The 22,738-nt window shown below is 39.9% G+C and overlaps 1 protein-coding gene across 2 annotated transcripts; it reads left to right on the top strand.

The window, feature by feature from the left end:
• Positions 1–11,986: 11,986 nt before the first annotated feature.
• On the top strand, positions 11,987–20,935 carry creb1b (cAMP responsive element binding protein 1b). Of its 2 annotated transcripts, XM_027143633.2 has the most exons (9): positions 11,987–12,259; positions 14,821–14,956; positions 16,311–16,423; positions 16,652–16,798; positions 17,612–17,712; positions 17,805–17,944; positions 18,044–18,226; positions 18,336–18,489; positions 19,205–20,935. In XM_027143633.2, exons 3-9 carry the CDS (start codon positions 16,319–16,321, stop codon positions 19,347–19,349), a joined length of 975 nt encoding a protein of 324 aa, XP_026999434.1. In that variant the 5' UTR covers positions 11,987–12,259; positions 14,821–14,956; positions 16,311–16,318; the 3' UTR covers positions 19,350–20,935. The 2 variants fall into 2 exon arrangements, with proteins under 2 accessions (XP_026999434.1, XP_026999433.1); XM_027143632.2 differs by lacking the exon at positions 14,821–14,956 and having other exon boundaries at positions 11,989–12,259.
• Positions 20,936–22,738: the final 1,803 nt, after the last annotated feature.

Below are 22,738 nucleotides of genomic sequence, written 5' to 3'. Positions count from 1 at the left end.
TTCACTTATTCCCTCATTCACACACACATTCATTCAATCAATCTGTCACTCAGTCTCTCACTTACTTCCTCACTCACTCATTCACTCACTCACTCACTCAAACACTCGTTCACTCACTCATTCACTCACTTACTTACTCATTCACACACTCACTCATTTATTCATTCACTCACTCACTCACTCATTCACTTACTCACTCACTCACTCACTCACTCATTCACTCACTCACTTATTCACTCATTCACTTACTCACTCACTCACTCACTCACTCACTCACTCACTCACTCACTCACTCATTCAATCACTCACTCACTCACTCACTTACTCACTCAAACACTCATTCACTCACTCACTTACTCACTCATTCAATCACTCACTCACTCACTCTCACTCACTCACTCACTTACTCACTCAAACACTCATTCACTCACTTACTTCCTCACTTACTCACTCACACACTCACTCATTCACTCACTCACTCACTCATTCACTTACTCATTCACTCACTCAAGCACTTACTCACTCACTCACTCATTCACTCACTCACTCACTCACTCACTCATTCACTTACTCATTCACTCACTCACTCACTCACTCACTCTCACTCACTCATTCAATCATTCACTCACTCACTCCCTCACACACTCACTCATTCACTCACTCAATCACTCACTCACTCACTCATTCACTTACTCATTCACTCACTCACTCACTCACTCACTCTCACTCACTCATTCAATCATTCACTCACTCACTCCCTCACACACTCACTCATTCACTCACTCAATCACTTGTGCACTCGTTTATTCACTTATTCTATTATAAACCTTGAACACTGTGTAAGGTTAACCCAACAGAGGTAAAAACATCGCACACTGGATGCCAACAGCCAACAAATCCTGACTTACGGACTTAACATAATTCATTAATGTATACTTATTGAAAATGTCCGACAAGTCGGTTGAGTACCGGTAAAAAGTCTAAATATGTTTTTGCTCCATGTGGATTAAGAGAAGCTTGCACACTTTCATCCTATAACTGATCCTGTCATCAATACAGACTTCACTAAAGGACACATTAAATGTAGCTCCATTTTTGACGCCGAAAATTAGACAAGGTTTTAAAATTCAGGGCTTAAATAATGTAAAAAAAAAATTGTCTGCCAAGTCTCACCAGATTCACATTAGTTAAAGCTTCTGCTCTGCTCTGCTCTACTGATCTGCCCATCTAACATTGCACTGATTTATTCATGTGAAATGTTGTGTATTTACACCTCATTGTCCTCAGTCTAAGCCATGTCTGTTTTTTTATGTTTGAACGTTTTCATGGTGCAAACCAATGCTTCACAGAAAAGGTTTTGAACTATACCACAAGATATGTGCCGTGCAAAGTCCCTAAAAACTCTGAAATCTTAAAAGACTTCTGTTTAATATTTCAGTAAAGCCCATTGCCATGGCACAAATGAATACAATTTCTCCCTTAGCATATAAAAGTCAGTTGACTAAACTGTATCCCTCTCCTGACATATTGACATCATTGTACTCTGAAATCATTCCTGTTCGATGGGTAGCAGTTTTTTTGCTATAAACCGTGAGCTGAACACAGCTCTGGGATAGTGTTAAAGCAGTTTTGATTGAATTTTCTGCAGCGCTAAGTGTGCATTAGCAGAGGCAGAGAAAAGAGAAGGTAATGAATTGGATTAAGGCTTCCATCACTGGGAGGTTTTAGAAGACTGTTATTTGATGTAGCATATCGTGTATCAAAATCGGCAAAAGGAATACCGACGCGTACACAGTGCTTTAAGCCTGCAACAAAATCAAAAGCCTTAAGATGTGAGAGAGGATTGTGCACTGTTTGCTTCCAATTAAAGATGAACAATGATTAACTGGATGTTGCGGGAATATTGCCGCGGATATATGCGGCCCATATGGCATTCTGTTTTTGTAATATATTCATAACCCAATACCCATCGCAGCAGTAATAACAGACAAACTGCGCAGTAATGTGCCATATGCTGAACCATTAGTGTCATTCAGAAGATCCCTTCCGCACAAAGCCTTGTGGATAGCAGTTAGAGGTGCCACGGAAAGAGCGCTGCTTTCTGTCCGTAAATAGAAAAAAAAAACACATAGCCATATACTTATTGAAATGTAGAATGCAGAAATAATCTGCCCATGTTTGAATCTCACCCACATGAAGCAGATCTCCAAAATTATTAACAGTCTGAGGCTTAATATATAATCGGTATTGCCCAGCTTAGAAATTCAGTCCGTCTCCTTTTTGAAGGTCACTTTCCTCTCCTTTTCATTGTTGATTCTAATGTATTCCTTCATGGCCCCTAAGCAAGTGAAGGGGCTGAATATTTCCAATTATTGGCAAAGTGTCAGGCAAAGCTGCTGTAATTAAAACCCAATCAGCATGGAGGAGCACATGCTCACTAATAGGTCACCAGTCCACCTGATTTAAAGCACCTCTCTACTTACTCAGTCCTATATCTAACAATTACTGCGAGTAGTGTGTAACGTGAGTGATAGCTGACAGATTTGTATGTTCTGTTGGATCTCTGCTTTGTCACTGTTCCTTGTGAAGCTAGTTTTTTTTATTCACACTGCTTTTTATATCACATGGAAAAAAAAACGTAGGGTTTTAGCCAGCTCTGTGTGTGTGTGTGTGTGTGTGTGTGTGTGTGTGTGTGTGTGTGTGTGTGTGTGTGTGTGTGTGTGTGTGTGTGTGTGTGTGTGTGTGTGTGTGTAGCACAAATGGAGAAATATTTGACAGCTTTTTCAGCAGCATGGAGAAATGATATCAGCTTTTTTCCAAGAGAAAGGCTAAATTTTCATATTCATATCACTCCAGGTCGAAGTGTTCGTGAGGTGAATGAAACATCTGTAACAAGGTCAAAGGCACCAGTGCGCATTCAGTGGATTAAAACTACATAAAGATGTGAACATAAATTCACACACAAGCCTCCTTCAAAAGTCTCCTCACTCAATTGTCTGAAAATCTACTGTCTTGTCTGTCTATCTGCCAAACTGTCTGCCAATCTGTGTAGCTGCAGTCAGGTTGGGACTTATTTTATATGCAAAGGAAGGACTCTGTGTCCATTCTGACCAGATTAATGGGCAACTTTTGGGCACAATTCAGCAAGTATCCATTGTACATATGTACTCCAGTCTCGGGTCCTGCTGATCCATAGACAACAGACTCCCTCCCTCTCTATCCTGTCTGCTGTGGTTTAAAAATAACCATTGACTGCCGATTCCGAGATACTCACTAACACTGCTTTCTGGGTCAATTCTATCACAGACATAGAGCACAATTAAATTGTGCTGCTGGCATCGATACAGATTAACTGCCATGATCCAAATATCTTCAGATAGAGCCAGATGAAGGCAGCAGAGCATAACCTGCTGCATCTCATCACAGCATACTAATGGTCTCGCATTTTCCACTGGCGTATGAATGTTTTATTCTGGATCATTCCCATAACTCACTGCTAAACACAGAGCGCACAGCCTGTCTCGCTGTGATCTTACTTTAGTTATTCTATATTCTTTACTCTGTATTTATGTAAAGCTCTTTATTCAAGACCTCAAGAACTCAGAATGCAAAATTAATATTTTTTCAAACGAGAAAACAGGTGTCGTGCTTCTTGTCAGACTCATTCACTTAGCTGACCCTGAGGTTTTTGTTAACGCCCCCAACCCTTAATTCAGAGCTTCGCCTCCAGTCTGCACTGGCTGTAGCTCCAGCCTTGGCCCCTGCAGTAGTGGTATGTGGTGTGATGCGGCTGGTCTTGAGAGAGCACCTGGTTGTGTAACGTCCCGCTGCTGCTCTGCAGGAGCCATGCATTATGCAGTGATCACATTTCCATGCCACTTCCTCCTGTGCTGCGGCAAAAATAGAAACTTTCAGCATTCGCTTCGCTGTTTGTGGCTGATCCACCCTCCCTTGCTCCTTATTGCTCTTGTTATATCTATCCTTTCCCCAAAAGCATACATACTGTAGTCTATATAACACACACACACACACACACACACACACACACACACACACATTCTGCCAGCACTGCTATAACCAAGATATTAGGATGAGCATGAGAGAGCCATAGAAGGAGATGGATATGTCAAAGATCCCCAGCTATCAAGCGTTTTATTGCTGGTTTATTAAAACGCCTACCTCTATGTTCTTTATTCTCCTCTGATACAGACGAGCTAAGAGATGAAATTTGAAAGGGCCTGGGAACACCGCACGAGTCCGTGCAATATTTTAAAATAAGACACATTCTCAATTCTATCCATGTTTTCCAACACTTTATCTATTATTTCCATCATTACCATTTTAAATGTGACGGTAGATGGTTTATCCGCTTTATCCCGAAAAATGTGAACGAATATAATTCCACGAGTGAGCACTAAGTCTCAGACTACAGTATCCTGTTCTATTGTTGTTCTACTTGTGATGTCTATTATAAGGAACAACACTGTATGAAAGCTGAGAAGAGCTCGGCGGAGCAGTCAGTAAGGCAGCCTTTGAGCCCACGCATCAATAAAGCTGTGGCTTTCACCCTGTCTGCGAGACTAGAGCTATCAGCAGCGCTGAAATGAAAGAGGGGAGAGTGAGACAGAGAGAGACACGGTGTCAGACAAACACTATGGGTTTTTTTTTGGAGCTGAGGTACCCATAGACCGAATAAAAGCAACAGTCATTCTTCTGTTGAGAGATATGAAAACACTTTTGCCCTTGTCGTGCTCCTTGTCAGAAAAGCAAACACACTTGAGACTTCCTGACGGTGACCCTGATATTAGACGATCTAACATACGGCCGCTTTAAGCTTCGGGTCCGCAGCATTAGAAGTAATGTGAAGAAAAAACAATATGCAGAATGATCTCAAAACTTATTTTATTTTGAAATATATTTATTCCAGTCAATGATAAATCACAGGCCACATAGAAAAGACAAGATTTGATGGTTAAGCTCCATTTTTGGTAGTAATCCATATTTAATCTGTGCTGTTACCCGTCCCTGCATGTTCCTCATCAGGTATTGAATAGTAAAACAGCCTGAGGTAAAAAAAAAGCTCCTGTGTATTCTTAACAGCCGTCTGTACCTGCTGTGATTGTTAACTCTGTGTCGTCTGGAATGTTACTCCGGTGGGAAAAACTGTAAGACTTCACTATTATTTGGAGGCATGATTAGCTAAATAGAAATCATGGCTGAGAGAGAAATGATTCTTTTTGCGCTCTGGAGATGTGCTACTGTAATGTCCAAGGCATTGAAAAAGAAAAATTAATGAGATGTAAATAGGATTTAAAGCTGATCACAGAAGCTAGTTGTACATGCAAAACTCTGACATTAATGATTTATTAGAAGCCGTCTGTTTTCCATTCATTCTATATCCGTTTCCTAAACCAAAAGTAAAACAAGATTAAAATAAACTGTAAATCAGAAATGGATCAATTTTAGTCAAGAATCAACAACAACAACAACAACAACAACAACAACAATAATAATAATAATAATAATAATAATAATAATAATAATAATAATAATAATAATACATTTATGATAATGATAATAATAATAATAATAATAATAATAATAATAATAATAATAATAATAATAATAATAATAATAATAATAATAAATACCTTTTGACTGTTTCTTTATTTTCCCATCCTCATCTTCCAGATAAACATCTGTGAAGGAAGCAGAGGAAAGATTAAATAAGGTGTAAGCTGGACCATCATAATCAAGGATTTAACACAGTGTTAGAGGTTTTAATTGTAACAAATGAATTACATTACTAAACAAGCCATAATGAAGATGTGTAAATCAGATGATGAGTCTGTGCTTTGAAATAATCTATATTCATTACTTATTTATTTTGGACACTGTTTATTGCAGCTGCAACAAACAAACATCCTCTCCGCTCTCCAAGGTTATCCTTACACATCCTGGTTTGATCCTGAACTCAGGTCTGTGTGGAGTTTCTCATTATGACCATTTGGGCTTCCCACATTCAAAAATGTAGCTGTAGATGGACTAGCTAGGTGTGTGTGTGTGTGTGTGTGTGTGTGTGTGTGTGTGTGTGTGTGTGTGTGTGTGTGTGTGTGTGTGTGTGTGTGTGTGTGTGTGTGTGTGTGTGTGTGTGTGGGTGGGTGAGTGAGTGAGTGAGTGAGTGAGTGAGTGAGTTAGAGAGTGAGTGAGTGAGTGAGTGAGTTAGAGAGTAAGTGAGTGAGTAAGTAAGTGAGTGAGTGAGTGAGTGAGTAGGTGAGTGTGAGTGTGTGTGTGAGTGAGTGAGTGAGTGAGTGAGTGAGTGTGTGAGTGTGTGAGTGAGTGAGTGAGTGAGTGAGTGAGTGAGTGAGTGAGTGAGTGTGAGTGTGTGTGTGAGTGAGTGAGTGAGTGAGTGAGTGAGTGAGTAGGTGAGTGTGAGTGTGTGTGTGAGTGAGTGAGTGAGTGAGTGTGTGAGTGTGAGTGTGTGTGTGAGTGTGTGAGTGAGTGAGTGAGTGAGTGAGTGAGTGATTGAGCAAGTGACTGGGTGAGCAATTGATCGACATAGTGAGCAAGTGAGTGAGTGAGTGAGTGCAATTGTTTTTTTATATTTTGTAAGATACGGTATGAACAATGTCTGTCTAGGGTGAAATTGTGTTCCAAACTCAATGAAACACAATGCAGCAAGGTTTCTTTAGGTTAGGTGAGAGCGAGAGAGAGAGATGGTGGTGGTGGGAGTATGGGGAGTATGAAGGACCAATTATGAATTGTGGTTCTCCTTCTCAAGGTCAAACTCAGAACGGGGCACACAGCCAGACACACAGGAATCATTACAGGAAACACAACACAAAACATATCCACCCACACAGAATCTTGGCACACTAGAGAGACACTAAGTTGGTGTATTTGGGAGATATATCTGACATCTGTACCTTTCTTCTGACTTCTTAATATTATCAATAGCTTCATCACTTCTGCTTTCACTACATCAATGTGCACCAGAAGGCTTCTAGCGACTGGAGCATAAATGTTATGTTTTTATGATAATAGACCTAAAGCTGGTATTGATTCTATCATATAGAGTTGCAAGTTTCCCTCCAGCTTCCCTCTACGCCAAGACACTGTCGTAAAGATAATTTCACATATTGGACAAATCTGTCACTTTCCCCTGAAGACACAAATTCGTGGCTGTTCGTTAACGAGGCGGGGGTCAATTCCCCAAACAATGTGGTTGGTGTCACAATAAAAAGCAGGTTTTATGGGTTGTAGCAGTGAAGCACTATTGAACAGATAAAACACGCCAAACTGGCATCTGGAGGATTATAAAAGGAATTGCCATGAAAAAATCTCACACACCCACAGCCAAATCCGTTCAGTGAGCGAGGTGATTGAGTTCAGAGCAGTAATGTACCCTGTGCCTACGGCGCCACCTTTAGGACAAAAATGACTAAGCAGCACTTTTAAACCTGGAGAAACTGTCCAACAATCTGCCAAACAATTCCAGTAGAGGGTTAATGCTGCCCCCCACTGTCAGGAGCAGGAGGACTTGAAAAGAAAAGAAAGATTCAGTGTTAATCAGTATGCAGTTAAAACACAGTGTTATGAGGGATGTAAAAATATCTACAACTGCTTCGATTAATCTCCTTTAAAACCCTCGACAGAAGATAAACGCAATAACAAATGATTCAATTCAACGTTGAAGGAACACGCCGTACCTCACTCAGCTTTACGTTCAGGTTTTATACTGCATATTATACTGAATCCTGCAAAATGTGAAAATGAAATAGATTTATTTGGGATAAAATGCCATATGTATCTACATAATGTAACCATTAACATTCCACTGAGGGATCAATCCATCCTTCCATTTTCTGTTCTTCTTATCCTACAGAGACTCCTTAACCTGGAGCTTATCTCAGGAGATCCGGTGCACAAGACAAGAACGATTGTGCCACTTGATCACAGGACATAATCCCACACACACTCTACATCACTTAATGATGCTAATCAGCCTAAAGCATACCTTTGGACTGGGCAGGAAACCCCCGAAGCAAAGGGAGAACATGCAAACTCCATACATGCAGGCTGCAGGCAGAAATCGAATCCCAAGACCTCGGAGGTGCGAGGCAGTTGTTCTGACCACTGAGACACCATGTTCCCTGGAGGGATCAATAGAGCTTGCAAATATGATTCCATACATATTCACTCACATCACATACTTAGTTAAATGGAGTTCATTTGGTGTGACATTACACTTAAGTGATCTCAATAGAAATCCACCTGTTCCTGGAAAGTTTCCAAATCGTATACTTAGCAAATCGTATGCTTAGCTACTTAGCGTAAGCTTAGCTAATCAAACAGCAAGACCAAAGATCTATCACAAAAGTCCAGGATGAAACGGATGAAATGGAGGTTTGTGACTGTGAACATCCTACACAGCACCAATAAATTCATTATTTAAACATGGAAATAATCTGGTACTGCTATGACTAAAGGCAGCCATCCCACAGGTCAGTGACATGGAATGGGTGAAGCAGCTTGAGAGATCCACAGCTCAGACAAAAGCTGTTCACAGAACAAAACAAAACAAAAAGATTGAATAAAATGGCCATTAGATCGGCGTTGGCTGACGTAGTTTTCAATCCCTGCTTTATATTCCAGGCATAAGGTTCTATAAAAGCCTATGGAAAAAAAAATTATTTTCATAGATTTTCAGTGTAAAAAAAAATTCCAGTACATTCCTGATTAAATTCACGTTCACATGTTCTTGTTTAAAAGAATAAAGCAGTTTATTACTTTAACCACGTTACAATTGCTGAATCAGTTCAATTAGAATGTTTATTATTGGCTTGAAATGAACAACAAGAAGAGCAATAATAAGAAAATAAATCATTCGTCTTACCTTAGCCAATATTACCATTATAGTCCGTTGTAATAAATCTGTGATTTATTTTCCTATCATCAAATTTCAGATATTCTGATAGTCAAAACGTCTGTGAAGGAAGCAGAAAAAAATATAAAATAAAGATCTGGACAATCGTTATCAATGATTTAACATAGTGTTACAGATTAGGATTAGGATACAGATGAGTGAGTGAGTGAGTGAGTGAGTGAGGGAGTGAGGGAGTGAGGGAGGGAGGTAATGGTTTAGCAGCTGAGTGAGTGAGTGAGTGAGTGAGTGAGTGAGTGAGTGAGTGAGTGAGTGAGTGAGTGAGTGAAGAATGGAGGGAGGAGTGAGTGAGTGAGTGAGTGAGTGAGTGAGTGAGTGAGTGAGTGCGAGTGTGAGTGAGTGAGTGAGTGAGTGAGTGAGTGAGTGAGTGAGTGAGTGAGTGAGTGAGTAAAGGAGGGAGTTAGTGGTTGAGCAGCTGAGTGAGTGAGCGAGTGAGTGAGTGAGTGAGTGAGTGAGTGAGTGAGTGAGTGAGTGAGCGAGCGAGTGAGTGAGGGAGGGAGGGAGCGAGTGAGGGAGGGAGGGAGGGAGGGAGGGAGGTAATGGTTTAGCAGCTGAGTGAGTGAGTGAGTGAGTGAGTGAGTGAGTGAGTGAGTGAGTGAGCGAGTGAATAAGTGAGTGAGTGAGTGAGCAAGTGAGTGAATGAGTGAGCGAGTGAAGGAGTGGTTGAGCAGCTGAGTGAGAGAGTGAGCGAGTGAGTGAGTGAGCAAGTGAGTGAATGAGTGAGCGAGTGAAGGAGTGGTTGAGCAGCTGAGTGATAGAGTGAGCGAGTGAGTGAGTGAGCAAGTGAGTGAATGAGTGAGCAATTGAAGGAGTGGTTAAGCAGCTGTGTGAGAGAGAGAGAGAGAGTGAGTGAGTGAGTGAGTGAGTGAGTGAGTGAGTGAGTGAGTGAGTGAGTGAATGAGTTAGTGAGGGAGTGAGGGAGGGAGGTAATGGTTTAGCAGCTGAGTCAGTGAGTGAGTGAGCAAGTGAAGGAGTGGTTGAGCAGCTGAGTGAGAGAGTGAGTGAGTGAGTGAGTGTGCGATTGAGTGAGGGAGTGAGGGAGGGAGGTAGTGGTTTAGCAGCTGAGTGAGTGAGTGAGTGAGTGAGTGAGTGAGTGAGTGAGTGAGTGAGTGAGTGAGTGAGCGAGCGAGCGAGCGAGCGAGTGAGGGAGGGAGGGAGGGAGGGAGCGAGGGAGGGAGGGAGGGAGGTAGTGGTTTAGCAGCTGAGTGAGTGAGTGAGTGAGTGAGTGAGTGAGTGAGTGAGTGAGTGAGTGAGTGAGTGAGTGAGCGAGTGTGTGAGCAAGTGACTGTGAGAGTTCACCACTTACCTTAGCCTATATTAAAATAAGACATTTTGTCTGTGCTTTACTTACAGCCTGAATGTTTTGTTAAAATTATACTGAAAAATAAATAAACTGATATGAACAATATTCACCAGTCCATCAGTAAATCTAACTCCTTTTTTCTCTCTCCCTAATTCCATCTTTGTATGTGTGTGTCACACAAGATACAAGTCACAGTTTTGGCACATGTATACTGGGAGACCTGGCGTGCACTCATTCACCTACACACACAAGACAGTCTTCATCTTCATGTTCACTGGAACCTGATGGATCTCTCTTTTTCTGAGAATGTTTGTCTCATTGGTTTTGGATGGAGCTTTGGTTTGTGACTTCTCATTCAGATTCAATTATTTGTTTGCTTGTTTTTTATTTTAACCCTGGTGTGTCTTTGTTTATGTCAGGTTTCATCTTCCATGCTTAGTTGTATGTGGCTTTTGCATCGCACTGTAACTGTCATGAGGTCAAGCTCATCAGGGACAGTAACTAAAGTAAAGTTCTGTTGCACACCACACTGCTGTTTTGCACAGCACATCAATACCTTTTCAAACTGCAGCTACTACATGAGTATGTACATGTTTACTTAAACCCTCTCTGTTTACAAGTTTTCTAGTTTTGTACAATGTACAGTATAATATACAGTATACACACTTGTCAGTAGTATTTTGTGTATTTGTCTGGTAGTGCTTTGTTGCACTAGGTTGCACACGATGCACATTGTGTGGCTAGGACTTAAGTCCTTAGCCCTGTGTTGTATTGTCTAGCACCATGGTCCTGGAGAAACATTATTTAATTTCACTATGTACTGCATCGGCTCTATATGATTGAAATGACAATAAAAGCTTCTTGACTTGATTTGAAGTCCTACAGTTGGAACTGGATTTGCAGGGGAGTCACATGCACGTTTGAAAAGGAAATTTTCAGAAAGTTTTATTTATTATTGCATTAGTTTCATGATCCTCCCTCAGGGACAGCGGAGCTGTGAACCAGCAATACTACCCACTATACCTCTAGAAGTAATCTTTTTTTTTTCTCAAATATTCTGCCAAATGCCAAAACATTGTGTGTTTATACTGTATTTTGTTTGAAAAAAGCCAAAGCCTCAGTAAAATTGTATTATGTGGCTTAGAATGTTTGGATTGCATTGTGCATTTTGGTCCAGCATGCCTGTTTTTGTCTAAATGGCTTCCTATGGGTCCTTAACCCATGTGAATAGAGGTCTGGCTCAAGGAATGAATGAATGAATGAATGAACAAACAAACAAACAAACAAACAAACAAATACATTTCTGTTTATTTTATTAGAAAATAAATAAAATACAATAAATAAATAAATAAATAAATAAATAAATAAATAAATAGAAATTAAAGTATATAAAGTTAACTAAATGAATAAAATGTTCTTGTGCCCACCTAATTAACCGTTAGAATCTTCAATCATTTTAATTTAACATTTCAATAAATATTACTTAATAAAATACCTTAATAAATCTGAGTTAATGATCCTTTAAATATTGAAGCTAAATGGATAATTATCGAGAATCATCATGCTTCAAACTTCGACGATCATCGATAGTCTTCGTACAATTTCGCTTACACTCGAGTTCACTTCGGCCATTTTCGTTTACCGCTCGGTAAGTTCCGTGTACACTTCGGCTATTCTCGTTTACCGCTCGGTAAGTTCCGTGTACACTTCGGCTATTCTCGTTTACCGCTCGGTAAGTTCCGTGTACACTTCGGCTATTCTCGTTTACCGCTCGGTAAGTTCCGTGTACACTTCGGCTATTCTCGTTTACCGCTCGGTAAGTTCCGTGTACACTTCGGCTATTCTCGGCAGTGGCGCTGCCTCTGATCGGCTTTCCGTCTCCCCAGTTCCGAGTGTGTCGTTGTTGTTGTCGGTGACGCGGCGGAGGTGTAGCCTGACGCGGTCTCTTACGTGTCGGCCCGAATAAAAGTGGAGCTCCGAGGGCTCGCGAGTGACGGAAGGAGTGTGTATCGGTAAGAGAAGACAAAGTGTCCCGGCGGGGAGGGAGAGCGCGGGCATGTCCCGGATAAGACAGAGCTCGGGTCGGGTTCGGCCCATAGGAAACAAAGAGATCATGGCGGCGGGGTTGTTGTACAGGGAGGGAGGGGAGCCTGTGGACGACACAAACGGGGGAACGGGCAGCGTTACAGAGCAGAGGGGGAAATGTCGAGTCGAGCACAGTTTAGGGCACAGCGGAAACGAGCAAACAATAATGTGTGTGTGCGCGCGCGTGTGTGTTTGATATCGTTGTGTCATCTCCGGGTGTGAGCGTTCCGTCAGGCTAACCTGACTAGCCACATTCGTTAGCTACCTAGCTAAAATATTAGCACGATTACTAGGTCGCCAGGCAACTAATCTAGTCGCTCCTAATAGGTTAAATGTTTTTGTTTTGTTTGTTTGTTTATCTTTTGTTATAATTCGGCCAAACCAACAAAATGACCACTGTATTTAATTTTATATTCGGATTGGATAATAAATAAATAGCAGGCTAGATAACTAATGTATAATATAATTATTATTATTATTAGAGTTAAAATCCTGGCAAGATATAAATATGGTTCAGTCAGACCCAGGTTAGTGTTAGACTTCTGTAAAAATGTCTTATAACGATTATTAATAAAGATAATAAATGGACAGTGTGTACATAGTAGTGTTCTGTCACATAGAGATCATGTTGAATTAAAGTAGGATCATAAATCAGTGGACCTTCTAGTGATTGTTAATGATGTAGATCTCAATAATGTATCTGTTACCTATAAATGTGTATGTAATGTTGTTTTTAAGGCCTGGTCTTGTAGCCTTCAAGAGATCATTTGCACAGTTTTCTAGTCATTTGGTGTGTTGTCAGGTCTCTGTATCATATCACCTGTTTATTGAATAGATGCACCAGTTTCTGTTCTTTCTTTTGTCACCAAGCATTTGATGGAAATCAGGCACATTTGTTAGACAATAAGATGATTCCAAAAAGTACAATGACATTTAAGAGCTATGAGGCCAAAAACAAATACGGAAAGTTGCCCTTAACCACAACATGATGATTAAAAGTGATAAAACATTAATTTGAAGTCACATATGAACCCCTGGCTCATTTAAAGGCGATGAATTTTTAGAAGCATGGTGTTACCTGGCTGCTCTGGTAGCTAGTTTGTATTCTGTGCTTCATATGTTAAATAAGATGAAGAGTTTTTTTCTCTCGTCTGCTTGGTGTGCTGAGGTTAATCGACAGAATAATCAGATTAGATAGTCTATAACTCTGTCTTAAATGTGATATCCTGTATCCGTGCATAGCAGTTGATTGTAGTCATGAGTGCTATATGGACAGGATAAGATTTCCACGTCGGTTCAATAATCTTTGCTGGAGGACGGCTGTAGTCATCTTCACCGACAGCCTCTGTATAAAGCTCAGACATGGGAGTGTTTTTGCAACAGGAAGTCCTTTTTATGCTAATGACAATCAAAATTGCATGAGTACAACTCTGCATGTCTTATTTTTTCATACAGATTCATAAGCCCTTGTTCTAAGGTGCTTGTGCATTAGTAGGTAACGTCAAATGAACATAGCCAATATGCAGGCTTTCCCAAGAGTGTAGGAACTCCGTAACTTAAAACTACAACCCTGGAAATGCAAACTAAATTTTATTGTCCTGTGTTCTGGTTTCAGTGGGAAACTATAAAACAGATTGTGTACTTTATATTAAAGAAAACATGCAATAACCCTTTTACATACATCTTATACAGCACATTGGGGTCCAAATATCTGATAGCGCTAGTGAAAATCTGACTGATTTGTATTGTGTTCTAATTTAATACTTAAAAAAAAAAAAATTTTGTCGCCAATTTCTTGAGTGAAAAGTAAACTTTTAGAAATGTCTTCATGGATTTCAGAAATTCTGATTAACTGGATGTTGTTCATTTAATAACAGTATTCACTCAAGCTGCCTTGGATTTCACAGTTTTGTCTAGATTTTGTCCTGACTGGTCATGACTGATCAAACTCATCACAGTGTCGTCTGAGCATCAGATGATTGGACCCCCTTTTATATACATACACTAATCACTTTTTTTCATACTGGTCATTTTGTAGAAGATAAAAATATTGTGTAGTTTTTCCACATGCAGTCTTTTTTTTTTTTTTTAAATATCCCACCGATACTCAAGTAATAATTGCACAACCCGACCATCTAATGTCGTTGCATGCACACATTCTCTGTATCCTGTACTCCAGCTTTCCAGTAAAAATCCAGTTCTTATAGGGTTATAGACATTGGCAAGGCATTTCTGTTCCAGCCCTAAAAGACTGGAGTTAAAGGCACTTTCTAACCTAGGACATGGCTTACACTAACCCGCTTGCAACAGTCTTTATTTAGTCTTAAGTCCAGATGCAGAGAAGTGTCAGGGAATCCCTGTTCGGGTTATTTTACAGTTCTCTTTGATCAGATATAAACGACCACTTTGGGTTTGAATACTAACACAGGCGTGTTCATGAGACAAAGCTAAATGTACGCAGCACTAACACACGTTCTTCCTGTCTCAGCACACATGAGCTGCTTTAAAGTTCACCGAGGTTGAGAGCATTGATTCGCCGCTGTGCTTTTTGTCGGCGGGCAGAAGGCGCTGTCAGCAAGCATGTGCCAGGAAGTAGGATGAACAGACTGCAGCTATAAATAAAGGTGGGCATTTTAGAAATTAGCCATGATTTATAACTGTTGTCTGCTCCTAAGAACACCATGATCATGCTGTCTTTATAGCTAATATATATTCATTTACTTGACGGTATTTAAACATACAGCATTTAAACAAGCTCCCTGGATGATTTCCTTGTGGGAATACTTTCCACAACTGTGATGTAATTAAAGGTGTTTACATTAACAATAATATATATATATATGTGTGTGTGTGTGTGTGTGTGTATATATATATATATATACATATATATATATAATATATATATATGTATATATATATATATATATATATATATATATATATATATATATATATATATATATATATATATATATATATATATATATAAAATAGATTACACACGGTTATAAGTGTGTGTTTGGATATTTCTAACCAGCTAACATATCGTTTTTTTTTTGTTTAAGTAAACTGAAGCACATTATACGGCCCAAAGTTTGTAGATCAGCATATTCTTATTTGCTTGTTAACATTACCATTCCAGATTTAGGCCCTAAACTTTTGTTTTTTCAGCAACTTCTGCTCTTATGGGAAGTCTTTCCACTGGATGTCGAAGCGTGGCTGTGGGGATTTGTGTTTATTCAGCCACAAAAGCATTAGTGAGATCAGGGTCAGGGCTCCGTGCAGGACACACGGGTTCTTCCAACCGTAACACATCATGTCTTGCTGCAACAGGTTTAGGCCGATTAGCATGGGACAGTTATGTGTCTCTGAGGCAACAGTTTGTGGGAATGGATGTGATGGGCAGGTGTACACAAACACTTGGCCATATTGTGGATTTCATCAGGAAGAATTCACCATTTGCTGTCAAATACAAATACCATATACATCCCCTTTATTTGTTGATTGGCAAAGCTGTTGTTTATGAATAAGCTCTTGGTGGAATTTGTAAATATGAATGTTGTTGGAAAATAAAGGCTGTTATTACTAAAACAAAATGGTATTTTTTATTATGTGACATTGTTGTACAAAACATCTAAATGAATTGTGAATTCTAAAAATAGTTTAGATTACAATTTTGTAGTTAATTACCTAGTTGTATATACTGCTACAGCATGAGCAAAAGTTTACTAATGAGCCCCTGAAGACTGGGTTCAGCCTTTAAGGTTAACATCAAAGCACAAACGAGAATACAAAGGAGAAGGAGGAACAATGGAGATTAAGAATATTGAGAATAGAAATGCATCAGAGACGTTAAATATAGAGGGAAACACACGCAGTGTAGTGACGACTTTGCAGCAGCTTCATCGAGCAAGCTAAAATTAATCCTGAAAAAGTTTAACAATGAGCTCTGGACATTACGATGTGTCGTGTGTGCAGATAACTCAATGACCATGGAGGTGGGAGCGGAGGCCCAGCAGGGTGCAGACACGGCTGTGGCTGAGACTGAGGCCCAGCAGATCACCCAGGCCCAGATCGCCACGCTTACTCAGGTAACCATGAGCAGTCCATGTGATCATGTCAGCTCTGTAACCTAGCAGTATCTGGATGTGTAACAGAGTAGTCGGGTCAAACCCAGGGCAACGGCTCATCATGGTAATGGCAGTGGATGTAGATTTCCTCAGATGTCAGAAGTATTACAAAGTCAAGAATAAATTGAATACAAGCCTTGTGACACTTGCCTTCATGGCAGATTTAATAAGCTGTGTGTGTCTGTGTAGGTGACTGTAGGTGCAGGACACACCACTGCCGCCGCCCCCACCGTCACCCTGGTGCAGCTGCCTAATGGGCAGACAGTGCAGGTGCACGGAGTGATCCAGGCTGCGCAGCCCTCTGTCATTCAGTCCCCACAGGTTCAGACAGTCCAGGTCAGTATCTTGTGCAAATGATTTGAATGTACAGATCACAGTGTAAACAAAGACGAAAGCCGTTCAGCTGGAGTTTTACTATTTCCTTTACCAATTTAAGGGAGTTTTTCCTTGCCACTGCTGCCTGAGTCACCTCAGACTTGCTCATAGGGGAATAAATACATACACACTGTGAACTATATACATCTAATAATAATCTAGAATTTTTATTCTGTTAATTCTTATTTCTTTTATTATTCGTTATTTCCTTTATCATTAATTATGTTTACCTTCTGCTCTATGTTTATGTTCTGTAAAGCTGCTTTGAGACAATGTCTATTGTAAAAAGCGCTATACAAATAAACTTGAATTGAATTGAATACTATTCACAGACAGGTACATTATTATATTTGGATGAACTATTCTTTAAGCCTAATCAACTCGGTCACTGTAGGGTTAACTCTCAATGGGAGGGTTGCTTCAGTAAGAGCATACGACGTCAAATCTGTGCCAAAATCAAATACGGGGATCGGATGATCCGCCGTGGAGATCCCAATCTGGGGGCAGTCGAAGGACAACGACATGCTTTAAGCCTAATGCTGGAATGACTCGTGTGGGGAGATGCCTTTAGTTGTATTTAAGCTGATAATAATTTCCAGTAGTTTTCTTTGCGTATACAACAAATATTTGTAATCCATCCTTTTTTTTTTTTTATCCACTTATGTTAGGTCAAACTTTCTTGTAGTATTTCTAAGCAAACTTTAGGGCATTTTGTATGCACATTTATGGTAACTGAAATATGGCCATGTCTTAAAGTCTGCACATTTTGTTCAGATCTCTACCGTGGCGGAGAGCGAGGACTCCCAGGAGTCTGTAGACAGCGTGACTGACTCGCAGAAACGCAGAGAGATCCTCTCCAGACGCCCTTCCTACAGGTATTTGGGAGCACAGCTGTGTTACTGTTATCTGCACAGCACGGTGTTGCGTGTTGGAAGCCTAATATGGCGTTTGTGCCCTTGGCCAACAGGAAGATTCTGAACGACTTGTCATCAGATGCCCCGGGAGTACCAAGAATCGAGGAGGAGAAATCCGAGGAAGACGCAGCACCTGCCATCACTACAGTTACCGTGCCGACCCCCATTTATCAGACCAGCAGTGGCCAGTACAGTATGTTTCAACCTCACTAGAGTCTACACCTGCTATTGTACACTTTCACATCGAGGAGTCAGAGAACATTGTTCAGTCTGGCGTTTTTGTATCTTCTAGTTGCCATCACGCAGGGTGGAGCCATTCAGCTAGCCAATAATGGTACAGACGGTGTGCAAGGTCTGCAAACTCTGACCATGACGAACGCGGCGGCTGCACAGCCAGGCACCACTATCCTACAGTATGCCCAGACAAGTGACGGGCAGCAGATCCTGGTACCCAGCAACCAAGTGGTGGTGCAAGGTGAGCTGCTCTAACAGGAACACACAATAACAACACAATTCAAGAGTCCTAGATTAGGTCGCATGTATTTTTTGGACAAGCAATACTTAACGCAAACATGTGTGTACAGCTGCTTCGGGAGATGTTCAGGCATACCAGATCCGCACAGCAGCAGCGAGTACCATAGGCCCTGGTGTGGTCATGGCCTCATCACCTGCTCTGCCCAGCCAAGGAGGTGCCGAAGAGGCCACACGCAAACGAGAAGTGCGTCTCATGAAGAACAGGTACGGATGTTTATCAAAGAAACGAAGGCATGATCTATACTTCGCACAAAGAGTAAAGTATTTGCACTTACATGTAACATAAGCATGTCCTCCAAGAGGCGCTGTCATGTGAACATCAGAAGTTACTGAATTACACAGAAAAGAATGGCTAAAACAATACAAGTTATCAAGACAAGAAGCTTGTGTTGTCATTTCGACCCATATATAGTTGGGGCAGAAACACCGTTCCTCCAGGACGCTGGTGCTACATAAGGCAACACTCAGAACACACAGAACTCAAGGCTACAGAGTGAAATTATCCCATTTACATAAAGTGCACGTGTGCCACCAGGAAAACACAGCATATTCGCTGTAGGAATAATAAAAAAACGAAAGAAAGCAAATACAGGCATAATTTTGTGTTTACTTATAAACCAAGTGAATTCTCACTCCCGTTGTTTGTGCATTCACCCGACACCTAGCACCAAAGATACGCAGCATGAACTGAACTCGTCAGAGTACTGCACAATAGCACGTGTCTGTGTGTCATGTTTACCCATAAACCCCCTCTCTTCATTGCAGCACAAATATCAGTAGATTACACGTCTCATGTGTGTCATTGCTTTACATGATCAAAGTGTTTGTTTAGTGTCACTTTCACTAATTTTCACTAAACAGTGTTAGATGGAAGGTTGTGTTTAAGCCACACTGATTAGAGCTCCACGTGTGCCTCCAGGGAGGCGGCCCGAGAGTGCCGCAGGAAGAAGAAGGAATACGTGAAGTGTCTGGAGAACAGGGTGGCTGTTTTGGAGAACCAGAACAAAACTCTCATTGAGGAACTGAAAGCTCTTAAAGACCTGTACTGCCATAAGTCTGAGTAACGTCATCGCCCATGTTTGTCTTCGGTGGACTTCAACATACGTGTACAGAGACTGTGTGTGAGCTCTTCTTGGACGGAACGCATGTTTTCTAAATATACTTTTAAAAAATAATAAAAATTAAAAAAAAATTACAAATTCTTCAGACTGCCTGGAAATTCCCATGAATCCCATGGCCAAAGTCTCTGCACCAACGGATCATGGCTTTACAACTAAACAGGGTGAAGGCGTTCTAGGACGTAAATAATCCCCTGTCTTGTTTCTCTCGTTAAGCTCCCCAGGTTTGTTGGAAAACGTGTTGGTGTAAACGGAACACCTGATAATGACGTAGGGAAGTTTTTAACAAATCTGAATATATTGTGCAAGCAACTCAGTTACGCTGTTTAAATATATCTAAACATTTCTGGATGATGAGGGTCAGTCAGGAATGTAGAAGTTTGGAATGAGAACCATTTTTCCTCAAGCATTAGGTTTTGAACTATATCTGTCGGACTGTTACTAATATTCGGACGTGTCAGATGTTTGAGTTAGTGTTATGGGTTGTTTTTTGTTTGGTTTTTTTTTTTTTTTTTTTTTTTGCTACACATTTCTACTGTAAAATATTGTTATGTTTACTTTGGATGCCTTATAAAATAACTGTATAAAAACAGATCAAGAGAATTTAAGGCATTTATAAAGGATAATATTTGTATCGTATTCGAATAGGAGACGATTCTAGACCTGTATGTTCTGAGTTGCATCTTACTGCATTTTGTTATGAAAGAAGCCTCGCTTCTAGCCAGTAGTGATCCACAGTAACGGATCTGGTTTCTTCCTTTCTTTTGGATATGAAACTTGTTCTAAATCAAGTTATTTTGCATTCCCGATACACTTCAGAACAGGCAAACACATTCCTCAGTGTCAAATTTTCTAGGATAGAAGCAATTTTGCGCCTCTGAGTCGAACCGAATTTGCTAATATCGCTGCAAGTCCTGGTGCATCTGAGGGCGGACTGTGAAGAGGCGACGCAAAAAGAGGGAGAACGTTGATGTGTTTAATATGTGCAGTTTGGAAATAGCTAGGAGTGTGTGTGTGTGTCTGTAGAGGACCCAGGTGTGTTTGCTGAACTTGGCTGAAATCAAGGCTAAAGGGATGTCGATGTTCTGTTGATCTGGGCTGCTTCTGTTCCACTCAAGCACAAAGTGTTACAGTGGGATTAATTCGGGCATTTGATTTGCATAAAGACTGAACACATACGATTAAATATTATAAAGATTTTTAAATATCATGGACTTGCATTCTTCTGCCATTTTTTTATATACACAGATATGTTAACTTTTGTCTTAAGCAGTTGAACTAATGAATAGCATACTGTATAACAAGTATAATTATTATGTCATTACAGCATGTTTCAACTTGTTTTGTATATTATTTTTTAACTTTGATATCGCTATGGTTATTTTTTTGCATTATGTCACAATGGATATGAATTTGATGTCTTTGTATTTGATGCATCAACACAAATAGAGGGTACAAATATTTGTTGTTAGTCTATCATGACTGTTGCATTTTTGGCAGCTATTTCATATAAAACCAGTGTGTGGAAACTATTTCTCTCTCGTTCTGTCTCTTTGTTGTTTTTTCCAATGTTCGAAATATATATATGACGGTGCATGCTGTTTTAAGAAAATAATCAGCGATGTGATATGATCCATTCTGAAGATGAGTTACTGTTACAAGGGCGTATTATATGCCCGAGTTTTTTATTCCTCTTATACTACAGCAATTTGCTATAAATCTGACTTTTTTTTTAATTTCTTAAAGAACCCTACATTTCTTATATCTAATTATAACTACTTTTACTCGCTATATAACAGCTGTAAACAGTCGTTCCCTCTTGTTTTTTCTCTCTCTTAGTGAGACAAACTGAAACTAAGAAAAAACGTGCAGATTGTAATGTTACTTCCATGAAATTTCTGACGTTCTGAAACCTTTTCCTTGTAAGAAAACCTAAAGTTTTCTCTTTAACTGATTTCAAAATCTTCACCTCAAAGAAAACCTGAACACATTCAATTTGTATACATTTTATTTGTATAAAGCTTTTAATAATGGCCATTACAATGCGTAATGTTAAAGCAGCTTTACAGAAATATATACATTTAGGATTAAAGGAATAAATTACACGTCTTATTTTGAACAAGCCAGAGGTGATGATCATAGGGGAAAGTCTTGAGAGGAACCAGACTCAAAAGGAAAAACATCCTCATCTGAGTAATGCTGTGTACTATATAGTCAAAAGCTTCATTGACTAGTTATGATCTGTTCAGTAATGGAGAATTGCAGTCCTAAAGTTAATAGCAATGGTAGTTTTAATCCACTGTTGGAAAAACCCATCATATCAGATGCATTCATGGTTTCCAAGCGATAAGTGGGGCATCAGGATGGATCAGGCATGTCTGGAGAGCAGAAGGAGTCACTGATATCTCAGGATTATCAACACATTCAAGGTTCATTTGGCGCATTAATATAACCCTTTGCTTTGTTCTTGCTGATCTAATAAAGAATAATTCAACACCTCCAGAATTCAGCAGCGCTGTGTCTATAATAGAATACATCAAAGCTGGTTTTATCTGGTACTTCTCTGTACTTCGTGTCCAGCAACACCATTTACAACATCCATTTGATTTGATAAAGACATCCAACATGGAAAAAATGTTCCAAACAGTATCCATGTGACAACTTTGCTGTCTTACCAAAGAACCATTACTATGATGGTATGCTAAATCTCATGCTTGATCATGGAGCTACAAACCCATTATAACTCACTGCCCAAAAGCTGCCACCAGTAACTGTTTCTGCCACACAGTGTAATTTGTACTCCCGGGCTCAAGCACGGCAAATTATTGAAGTAATCTCTCACCAGCAGGATTGCCCTGTACAGATTTGAAAAAAAAAAAAAAAAGCATATGCAATTTGACATAGAACACCTTGAACCTGCTCTCATCCACAAAACCAATTATTTCTTGACAGGTGAACACTCTGAAGCTCCCCGAAGCCTGTAGCTAGAGCTTCAGCACCATGGCAGAGAAATAGTTCAGTCCCTGCAGATAAAGATTAAATAACTGAACTTACTCTAGGATGAAGGTGTTACATCTTATATATTTCACTGCAGGGCATGTTGTAATTCTCTGTATTGGTAATATAACAGAACGTTGATTATTAATCATTTTCTTTCTTGATTGTGTTTTTTTTTTCTTTTAAAAAAAGAATATTCTCTTTCCAATTTTGCTACCTATTGAGCAATTTTTAAAGCTTTGTTATTTCCAGCACTTTTATCTGTAGGTCTCATTTATACATAGTAGTATCAAGAAGAGTTTAACACCAATTAAATTAGACTGAATTATCTTATGAAT

This window comes from Tachysurus fulvidraco, chromosome 6 (assembly GCF_022655615.1).
Source record: "Tachysurus fulvidraco isolate hzauxx_2018 chromosome 6, HZAU_PFXX_2.0, whole genome shotgun sequence".
NCBI lineage: Eukaryota > Metazoa > Chordata > Actinopteri > Siluriformes > Bagridae > Tachysurus > Tachysurus fulvidraco.
The sequence above is the reverse complement of the archived record's forward strand: the minus strand, read 5'-3'. Positions and strand labels throughout refer to the sequence as shown.